This window comes from Colius striatus, chromosome 6 (assembly GCF_028858725.1).
Source record: "Colius striatus isolate bColStr4 chromosome 6, bColStr4.1.hap1, whole genome shotgun sequence".
NCBI lineage: Eukaryota > Metazoa > Chordata > Aves > Coliiformes > Coliidae > Colius > Colius striatus.
In genome coordinates, this window is record NC_084764.1 from 14,070,264 (window position 1) to 14,081,552 (window position 11,289).

General features: G+C 40.6%; 1 protein-coding gene across 7 annotated transcripts in view; it reads right to left on the reverse strand.

The window, feature by feature from the left end:
* The window catches only part of CDIN1 (CDAN1 interacting nuclease 1), a 160,308-nt gene extending 149,227 nt beyond the window's left edge, over positions 1-11,081 (reverse strand). For all 7 annotated transcript variants that reach the window (XR_009818903.1, XR_009818904.1, XR_009818906.1 and 4 more), the window contains exon 1: positions 10,741-11,081. Coding sequence is in view for 2 of the 7 variants with exons in the window: in XM_061997873.1 (XP_061853857.1) it covers positions 10,741-10,841 (101 nt within the window). In the remaining 5 variants the exon portion in view is untranslated. The remainder of the gene's footprint in view (positions 1-10,740) is intronic.
* Positions 11,082-11,289: the final 208 nt, after the last annotated feature.

An 11,289-nucleotide genomic window follows, 5' to 3' on the forward strand; every position in this document is an offset into this window, starting at 1 on the left:
CCATAATCTGGCCCTTAAATCTATAGACATTTGTTGGTCTATCTGATGACACCAAGCTTGCTTTCAAATGAAATACTTAAAAGAGTGCCACAAGACTTATATTCTTATCCTGCTGGTGATTATCATAACGATGGAATTTGTAAAGTGATAATAGTTAAAACTAAATTAAATTTCATGAAGAAACACAGTAATGTACACTGTGATCAAGACAAGTCCTTCAGCTTTTACGTATAAAAAGACTTTCTGTCTCACTCTTCTTTCTCTCCTTTATCTTTTTTGAATTTCTTTTAATCTTTTTCATTCTTTCTCTCTTTTCCCATTTTCCTTTCCTTTTTCCACCCTTTTCTCCTTTTCCTCCCTTTACATTTTTAACCTCTTTCTTCTCTTGCATTTTCTCTCTTTTGCCTCTTGTCTATATTTTTGTCTTTTTCTTTTTTCCTGTCTTGTTTTCTTTTTCTCTATATATTTTTATCTGTTTTCTCTTTCATCCTCTTTCTGTTTCTCTCTTTTCTTCTAACAAGAGCATCTAACACACAACAACAGACTCAGAATGCATACTCAAATTATAGGGAACTAATTTCCACCTCTGCTTTAAGAGGCCTCCTCTAATCACTGTATTTCACCATCAAATCTTCAAAGCATTTAGAATTAACTTCTAAGTGCTTTGTATAAATTCCTCAAGGCCAAAAAGCCTTTTCTTTACTCATCCAAAATGAATTTCACAAGTGTAATAAGCCCTGCTCTGTATGATTATTTTGTTTCATAAAATGAACTGTACTCCCATATAGCAGCACTTCCTGTATTGTAAAGGGAAAAGGTTAAGTGAAAAGACTTATCAGTACTCAATGATTCATAAAGTAAAATCATAATTGTGGGAATGCTTATAAAGAAGATGATTACAGAAAACTACAATGGACTTCCCTCAAAACTGACTTTCACAATTACACATGCTTATACGTCTTATACTTTTTAGTTAATAACAGATAGAAATGACTCAAAAAAATCACTTTCCATCTCTTTTCAAATAAATCCAGAAGGCATCTGTATCTGAAGACCTAGAATTTACATGTTTCAGTGTTAAGAATTTTCTGTTTAAACCTTGTCTGTTGCTTTGGAGAGCCTTCAAACTCAGTAAAACTCTATTTCCTATTCTATTCTGAAAGCTTCAATTGCTATCAATAGCTAGCTTTTAAATAAGTAACTTCATGTTTACTCTAATAAGTAACGGAGGAGATAAAGTTCTTCTGAGTTACATGCTGATCTAGTTCATTTCTGTCACACAATATTTTGTATTACAGGGGAGAATTAGTATCCTTCCTACTTAGGGTCACAGCCTAAGCAGTTTTTTATCAAGACATACCAAATCCAAGTAGGTGCAAGTTCTTTAAGGCTTGTTTACTGACAGTTAAGGGAAAAGAGAAAAATGCCCTTTGGTTTTGCCTATCAAAGTTGTAATATGTGACAGTAGATTTCCTACCAGGGGTTCAAATAGCAAGAATACCTTTTCAAAGAGAACAATATCATAGAAACATAGAATGGTAGGGGTTGGAAGAGACCTTTAGAGATCATCTAGTCCAATCCCCTGCAGAAGCAGGGTCACCTAGGTCAGGTCGCACAGGAACATGTCCAGGTGGGTCTTGAAGACCTCCACAACCCCTCTGGGCAGCCTGTTCCACTGCTCCCTCACCCTCAGAGTGAAATAGTTTTTTCTTAAGTGGAACTTTTTGTGTTCCAGCTTCATCCCATTACCCCTTGCCCTGTTATTAGTTACTGTAGAAAAAATGGATGTCCCAACCTCCTGACACCCATCCTTTAGATATTCATAAACGTTAATAAGATCTCCTCTCAGTCTCCTCCAGACTAAACAGCCCCAGTTCCCACAGTCTTTCCTCGTATGACAGATGTTTCATTCCCTTGATCATCTTGGTGGCCCTGTGCTGGACTCTCTCCAGCACTTCCCTGTCCATCTTGAGCTGAGGAGCCCAGAACTGGACACAGTACTCCAGATGAGGCCTCACCAGGGCAGAGTAAAGAGGGAGAGGAACCTCCCTTGACCTGCTGGCCACTCTCTTCTTGATGCATCCCAGGATGCCATTGGACTTCTTGGCCACAAGGGCATATTGTTGTCTCATATTTAGCTTATTATCAACCAGCACTCCCAGGTCTCTCTCTGCAGAGCTTCTCTTCAGCAGGTTGACCCCCAGCCTGTACTGGTGTGTGGGGATGTTCCTTCCTAGATGCAGGGCTCTGCACTTGTCCTTGTGGAACCTCATGAGGTTCCTCTCTGCCCAACTCCCAAGCCGGTTGAGATCCCGCTGAATGGCAGTACAGCCTTCTGGAGAAGCATCCAGTCCTCCCAGTTTGGTGTCATCAGCGAACTTGCTGAGGGTACACTCTGTCCCCTCATCCAGGTCATTGATGAAGATGTTGAACAAGACTGGCCTCAGAACCGATCCCTGTGGAACTCCACTGGCACCAGGCCTCCAAGTCAATTCTGTGCCACTGATCACCACCCTCTGGCCTCTGTCATTCAGCCAGCTCTCAATCCACCTCACTGTCCACTCATCCAAGCCACACTGCTTGAGCTTTCTGATGAGGATGTAATGGGAGACGGTGTCAGAAGCCTTGCTGTAGTCAAGGTAGATGACATCCGCTGCTCTCCTGTCATCTAACCAGCTGGTTATGCACTCATAGAAGGCTATCAGGTTGTCAAACAGGATTTCCCCTTGGTGAAGCCATGTTGACTCCCCCTGATAACCATCTTATCCTTCATATGTTCAGTGATAACATTCAGGATGAGTTGTTCCATCACTTTTCCAGGTTCACAGCTCACATAATTACTTTGTATAGTAAACTTTTATTTCATTTTCAGTATCAACATTTTATTGTAGGCCATTTCTGAAAACTGATGAGCTAAGATCTCTTTCTCATCTCTTATTATAAATCTGTTTGCCTGTGATATCAAATGTAGCTTCAACTACATAACAAATTTTAAATTATATTAAGGTTTCCTAGAATCATAGAATGGTAGGAGTTGGAAGGGACCTGTAAATATCTAGTCCAACCCCCCTTCTAAAGCAGGTCCAGCTAGATCAGGCCACACAGGAACACATCCAGGTGGGTTTTGAAGACCTCCAGAGAAGGAGACTCCACACCCTCCCCAGGCAGCCTGTTCCAGTGCTCCCTCATCTGAATAGTAAAATAGTTTTTCCTTACGTTTAAATGGAACTTTTTGTGTTCCACCTTTTTTCCATTACTCCTTATCCTGTCACTAGATGCAACAGAAAAAAAAGTGATGCCCTAACCTCCTGACATCCACCATTTATATATTTGTCAATATTAATGAGATCCTCCCATAGTCTCCTCTTATCCAGACTAAATAGCCCCATTCCTGCTGCCTTTCCTCATATGAAAGATGTTCCAGTCTCCTGATCATCTTGGTAGCCCTGTGCTGGACTCTCTCCCTGGACTCTCCCTGTCCTTCTTGAGCTGGGGAGCTGAGAACTGAACATAGGACTCCAGATGAGGCCTCACCATGGCAGAGTATGACCTGCTGGCCACACTCTTCTTGATGCATCCCAGGATGCCGTTAGCCTTCTTGCCCATGAGGGCACATTGCTGGGTCATGGTTAGTTTATTATCATCAGGACTCTCAAGTCTCTCTCTGCAGAGCTGCTCTCCAGCAGGTCGACCACTAGCCTGTACTGGTGCACGACAGCACTATCTCTTGTTGAACCTCATTCATGAGGTTCCTCTCTGCCAAGTCTCTGTCCACTGGCCACAGGCCTCCAGCGCGATTCTGTGCCATTGATCACCACCCTTTGGGATCTGTCATTCAGTCAGTTCTTGATCCACCCCACTCATCCAAGCCATACTGCTTGAGCCTTCTGATGAGGACATTATGGGAGACAGTGTCAAAAGCCTTGCGGAAGTCAAGGTAGATGACATCCTCTCCTCTCCCCTCATTTAACCAGCCAGTTATGCCCTCATGGAAGGCTATCAGTTTGGTCAAATAGGATCTACCCTTGGTGAATCCATGCTGACTCCCTCTGATAACCATCTTTTCGTTCCTATGTTTATTAACAGCACTGAGGATGAGTGGATGAGTTGTTCTGTCTCCTTTCCAGGGATGGAGGTGAGCCTGACCAGCCTATAGTTTCCTGGGTCGTCCTTCTTGCCCTTTTTGAAGACTGGAGTGACACTGGACTTTCTCCAATCCTCAGGCACCTCACCTGTCCTCCAAGAACGTTCAAAAACAATGGAGAGTGGCTTAGCAACCACATCAGCCAGCTCCCTCAGCACTATTGGACACTACATGTAATAGACAAAGAGCAAACGGCAGTGTAAAACATCATTTATTCTGAAGTCCAACATAAAAGAAGAAGAAATATAAAACTTTAAAAATTCTGTTGTTTTCATAGCAGCTCTACCTGTATGCTCCAGATCATTTAAACACAGTACATTACTGCAAATTATTTGCTTCTTCAAAATACACAGCTTAGAAATTTACCAATCACAGAATCTCAGGGGTTGGAAGGGACATCCCCCTTTGTACCTGCTGCTAACATCCACTTTCTTTTCTCCTATAAGTTAGTCTACTTACATTGATGAGGCTGTTTATATAGGCACAGCATGAATTTATTTCACTGTTAAGTAGTGAGAATACAGAAGAGCAGTAAGAGTTTAAAACATGCCTTTACACTTTATTTTTTGTAAAACTACTACAGTTCTAGTGTTCACAGACACAAAGGCAGCTTTCTAAATGAGATTTTCTAGATCAGTGTTTTCAAAGTAAAGTAAAACAGCCTCTACTTTCTAAAATAATTAACTAACTATTCAAAAGAGCAGAGAGGGCAGAAGTTACAAGTATGTTAGGTTTGCTATGACGAGAGCTCTAGAGAGTGCAATGGAAGTATCACACACCAGTAGGTTGCCTGCTCATAGGTAAGATTTCACTGTTCAATATATCTATGCTTGAGACCTGAGCCTATAGCTCTGAAATCCACATAGAGAGCTGACTGCCCTCTGCTCTTGAGCTTCACTGTCCTCCCTCCTGGGTAACAGCAGCTCCAAGATGCACTAGAGCAAAGAACAGGGAATTATCCTTCCACCTTGAACAAATCTCCAGGCTCTACTAGCAACAGGTACCAGAACACAAAAATGAGGAAAAAAAGAGAAAAAAATAGGGGAAAGAGAGTTTCTGTTTCCTATCACAGCCATCTTGGCATTGTAAGTACTGCTTGATAATCTAACCACCAACATAAAGGCAGGAAGAAATCACTCATGAAAAAAAAAAAAATATATTTCCTTGCAAATAAAACTGTCTGGAAGAGGAAAATAAGAAGCCTATCTAATCCAATTCTAAAAAGCATAAAGAAAGCCAATACTGGAGAAGAGGAAGACAAAATATTAACTCAGTCTTAAGTGGCTAGGAGAAGAAAACACTGATACCATTAATTTAAACTTCTTTAGGGCTTCTGTTTTAGTATGAACCATTACTAAGTGATAAAAATGAACAAATAATAAAAATTGTGAGACATTATTATGTAAATACATTTTTTAAAAAATAAAAAATCAGTGAAATTGTGAAATAAAAATCCTGTTGGGATACTTTCCAGGCACAGCATCATTTAATAAAGCTATCAGTAATTTGTAGAAAGAGGAATATAATTACTGAAAACCTGTGTAAAACCTGAAGTGCTATTAAGTAATAAAGAAGACAGGTCATGAATGTAGAGGAATGTGCATCACTTGATATGCTCTGGGAACAAAGACTATGCACATTCCAACAATCAAACATGAAGTTACATATGTAAAAAACAAATAACCATACTTAAATATCAAGTATATCAATACAAACCTTTGCATTGTGTTTTTCTCTTGCTTGCTGGAAAATAAAATTAAAAAAAAAGATGGCAAGCAGTGCAGGGATAAGTTCTCTTCTCACATTTATGTCAGTTTTCTGCTGTAAGAAAAACTCTTCCTGATCATTAGGAAGGAAGCTTACACAGAAGAGACACAAACAGGGCAGTACTTCTTTGAACAGATGTATGAAAGAAAAGTTAAGACTCTCACAGAGCAGCTGCTATAAATTCTAAAACTTTGAAATCCTAGCACTTTGAAACTCTTTCTAAACACAGTTTGCACTCAGATAGGCTCAAAAGAGAATGCTTCTTTTACAGGAATAAAAGTAGAGGTACTGAAAGTGAAGTTACGCTAGAGGCACTAAGTTTGTTTAGCAATTTTAAGTAAGGAGGAGAAACAATACAGACTACGCTAGTAGTGCCATGGAAGAATATGGCACTCCTAAATGGAATGAAATATCTTTCACAGCAGTTGAATGCAAGAAATTGAAAAGTACAGGTTTTGGAATCTCTAAAAGATGCAAGGCTACTGAGCCAATTTACACTGTCAGAAGGTTTCTGGTATTCCCAATTCAAGTGCAATATAGTATCAAAGACTCAGAACAGAACCAAATCATGAAAAACTTTGCAGAGGAAAAAAAAAGCGACAGTATCACAGTGAACCATGTTAGCAAAGTTACACCCTTGGAAATCTTGGTAAATACCAGACAAAGAGTTACCCAAGAAAATGGTAATATTAAATATTCAGAATTTCATACAAGCAGCAAAATATGAACAATATAAAGATTTGAGAAGGATCCAGTCATTTGTCATTCATGTTCTATTAGCAAGAAGCTTCGGGAAAATTTCTGAAGAGAAACTATGTATTCTGCCACATACAGAAGAATGGAGGGGTTGTTTTGTTTTGTTTTTTTTTTCCACTGGAAACAACTAAAATGAAGTACTTGAGTATCACCTTGTGTATAAAGCAAACCCTTAGAAGCTGGACTTTTCTAGACAAGTTAAAATAGGCCTTGAACACAGTTAGAAGTTTAAAGGTCTAGTCTACATCTTGTTGCATATGTATGTATGCATAGTTAATACTAAGGTGATTCTTATGCACAAGATTTCACTTGTTGGCAGCTCTAACTTCTGTTTCAGAGAGAAACGAGCACTGAGAAAGAGACTGTAACTTTCTCAGAGCATTTCCTGCAATATCCTAGTTTTCCTAAAACTAGTCATACAAGGGCAATCCAATTTAGACATTAGGTCTCACTGAAAAGAATAGTATCACAGAAGAACATAAACCCATGGTCAAAGAGAAGGCAGAAGAAGAGAACACAGAAGTTACAAAGAAAAACACAAATTATTAGCAAGTGACAAACAAAGCAGAAAAGGTGGTCTGCTTTAGAAGAGCATGACATGGAACAGAGATGGAATTATCAACATGTTATATCAGTATGTTACCCACCTGGACAAGTTCCTGTGTGACCTACTCTAGGTGGTCCTGCTCTGGCAGGGGAGTTGGACTAGATGATCTTTCAATGTCCCTTCCAATCCTTAAGATTCTGTGATTCTATGATTATCATGGATGTATATGCAAAGAAGTTCAAAGAAGTTCACTATGTACCAGTGATCCAATACTGGCAGAGATTTATTGTACTTAGTGCTCAGAATTACATTTTTATAATCCCCAGTTCATACAAAATTCCTGCTGTTAAACATTAGAAGACAATACATACCTTTAGAATAAATAAATACACACATTAGTAACTGCCAGGCGTGGAATACAAAGTGCAGCACTTACAGAAAAAGAACAGTAACTTGATTCCAGAGTTTCTGTTTTCCCAAAATAATCAGATTATAAGCAAAGTAGACTAAATCAATTTTGTCTGTAATTTTACAGGATTGTCAAAAAAAATTTAAAATTCTCCATGCTCTTTTAAAGATACTTCCAAACACTACTAGAAGCAGTCTAATTTTGACTGATATTAATAAATCACATGGTAACACCTTTGAAGCAGTCATCTCACCTGCTGAAGCAGTTCAACAGTAGTAAAGAATAAACAATCTTATTTAAAAATTATTTGGATTTACAGGCCATTGTTGGCAGCCACTGGATAGCCTATCTATACACACTAAATTGTGGCAATAGTTTTAAAGAAATTACAAATTACTCTTAGAGAGAAATTGCAGAACAAGAACAAGCATATAAAAAGTGTGAAAGTTGCTTTAGACAAATAAGGAGCATAAACAGTGAGCCCTCAAGAAATGCAACAGACAAGGGAGGAACCAATAAGTAAGACAGTATTAGAAAAAAAAACTGAGCAGATGAATACAGAAATCCAAAGACTCTCAAGATGTATGAGGCAGTAGGAACCAGAAATACTTGAAAACTGACAATTTATGTATTGCATTACCAGTGGAATGCTGATCTTTCTTGGGGAGAAACTGAGAGTGCAAGGTGAAAGCAACTATTTATGTATGTTAGTGCTTTCCAGTTTGAATCAGCAACTGCTACCATATAATAATGACAAACTAGTCATGGACACCTTCATCACATTGCAGGTACCATGACAGATTCTGGAATATATTCTTATAAAGACTGAATTAGAAAGCTGGGGGGAGCTGGTTGCTTGATTTTGATTTTCATAAAGAAAACAATGTCCAAAAAATCCAATCAGACTCTTTTCATCCTAGAAGGGAATGACACAGGTTCTAGATGATAAGAAACTTAATCCACAGTTATTCAACACATCACTGAAAAAGCATGTTTTTGCATTTAATATGGCATACAAGTTTACAAATCTCTGCAGCTGGCCTGTTTTACATGATAATGAACACAGAGTCTGCCTAGTTTTCGTATTATAACATGTATCTACTTCAAGACCCCCCCTCCCCCTTACTGCTAAGCAGTGGACTCAGAATATAGCATTTTATTTTTTTAACTGCATCTCAAAATCATTAGCCTAACATATTATCTACTTCAAACTTCTTCCTCTAAAGGTATTTTGCATCTGCCATACAAAAAAAATAACAAAAAGACAACAAAGAAACTTCACTTGCTGAGCCATTCACAGAAATAAGACATGCAGATCTCCTCAAAATATACTTAAGACAGTTTTTAAAAAAGGTACAAATTAATTCATCATTCAAGTAGAAGAGTTTAGCGTTCTCCCATGAGGGACAAACAAAATTCAATAGATGTCCACAAGCAAAATTCACACCAGAACATTCTCACCTCATATTGTGGATAATAAGATAATAACATGTTAAGCCAGCAAACCATGGAAGCAACTACTATAGATAATCTTTACTTTTCAGTGTTTGCCACACTTACGCTAGCTGCTTTAGAAAAAAAGTAAAGTTTTCTTCTGATATAACTCTTCATTGTTACTTATATTTTTTTCAGAAGTCATCAAATTCTGAAATCAGTGGATCTTTTGCAACATCAAAGGAGTGGACTGGGAAGTAAAATGTTTCAGCAAAATGGCCTAGATTCCTGACAAGGTTATTTTCACTATTACAACCACTTTGTGTGCCTATGCATCTGTTTTGGGAGTGAGTTTTTACACACAGTGACTGACCTGTGTGTAGGACACAACCCAAATTCTGGCCTTTTTCCAATCATAACCAACATAAGCTCTAACTTTTTTCAAGATGGCTTTTAAAGGACACTAGAAAAAGGGAACAAGTGCACTTGTGTGTGTGCATGCACGTAAGTTCATTAGTACCACAGTGATAAAGCCAAGTCTAAGCTCCTTAGACATATGCAGTCATAATAAGTGGTTTCCCAAGTTGCAGTATTGTGCAAGTTGAGCTGGGTTCCCAACAATGCAACTCGGTGTGCTCAGTAAACCAATTGTATTGCTTTAGCATAATTTGTTTTCTAGAATGGGCTTATTACCTCAGCTTGAATTTTAAATGCATTATATGCTTTCCTGAAAATATTTTGTTGGACAGTTTAAAAGCTTAAGTTAATACTGTCTCTTCATCCACTTACTTGAAGTTATATACAGCTTCAGTTTCTTCAGCTATGCTTGTGGTAAGACTATCAAGGTTTGCTCAACAAACTTGCCAATGATCTTTTATTTCATTTCTCTCACCAAAGTAAGTACAACACTTAAAAACCCTAGTATGTAGTATTTTTTTTGTGATTTGAGATACAGTACCACCCCTTTCTCCACAGAACCTGATTTGGTTTTCTGTCCAATTCAGCATTAGTAATGCTTCTCCTAAACCCGAAAAAGAGAGGAAAGCCTTGTAGTATGTGCTTTACACCTCTTTTGCTGTTGGCAATTTTGGCAATGAACATCATTGCCCAGAGCACATCCTAACATGTGTACCTTTCCATACTAGCCTATTGCCTTTGACAATTTTTTTGCAGCTCAAATGAAGATCCAGCCTGCAACAGGACGGCAGAACCACATAAAGGCATGGGTCTAGAAGGCCTGTTCTCTCTGAGCCAAAGAGGCACTACTATTAGAGGCTGGATTCCACTCATGGGTTCAGATACAGAGGAATGCCCTGAGCCTTAAGGCTTCATTCACATTAGAAGATCTACTTGGTGTTTAAGCGAACTCCAAGAGCTTTTATTTGGACATGTGGCAGTGAGGACATGTTCTTTATTTTGTGCCAACTTCTCAAGTCAGAGAAAGGGAGAAACTTTGCTCCTAGCAGTTGCTTCTGCGAGCTGTTGCTTGCCGTCGACGACTGTGTGCGTGTCCGAGTGATTTTGTACCGTATGGGGCCTGGAACAGCGAGCACCGGCTGGAGCTGGCAGAGCGGCGCACAGCAGCGCCCCTCACCCGCCCACAGCCAGCTCGCAGGCCGCCGCCCGGGGCTCGCGCCGCCCGCCCCGCGCCGGGCAGCGGCCCCGGAGGGCAGGAGCACTTACCTAGGGAACTTCTCCTTCAGCTTCCTCAAGTTCTGCCGAGTAGGTTGCACGTGCCCCAGGAACTGGGCTATTTCATCGTACTGGGCTTTGGTCAGCTTCATGCCTCGCAGCGCCGGGCCTACGCAGCGGCGGGAAGGGCGAAGGGAGCGGGCTGAGACACTCCGGCCACCAGCACCGCGCCCGCGCAGGGCGGCAAGAGGCAGAAGGCGAGTGATGGAGGGAAGGGGGCCGCAGCAATCCCAGGATACTCCTTGCTACAAACCCGATGCCAAACCGGTCACAGACAGCTGCTGTTGCTGCTGCGAGTGCTACTTCCCGCCGCTCCGCCCCGCCGCCCGGGGCGGAATGAGGGGGGCGGTGCAAGCAGCCATCCCGCGCCGCTGAGCTCTGCGCAGCCGCCGACTTGTGGGGGCTAGGACTTGGCGCCCGGGTGCTGCAGGTCCGAGCTTGAACATGGCGCTTCGGCAGGAGTACTGTTTACCCAGAGGGTTCGCACAGGGGCGGTCGGTTATTCCCTTGGCCGAAGGCGATGGAGGACGCTCCCTGTCT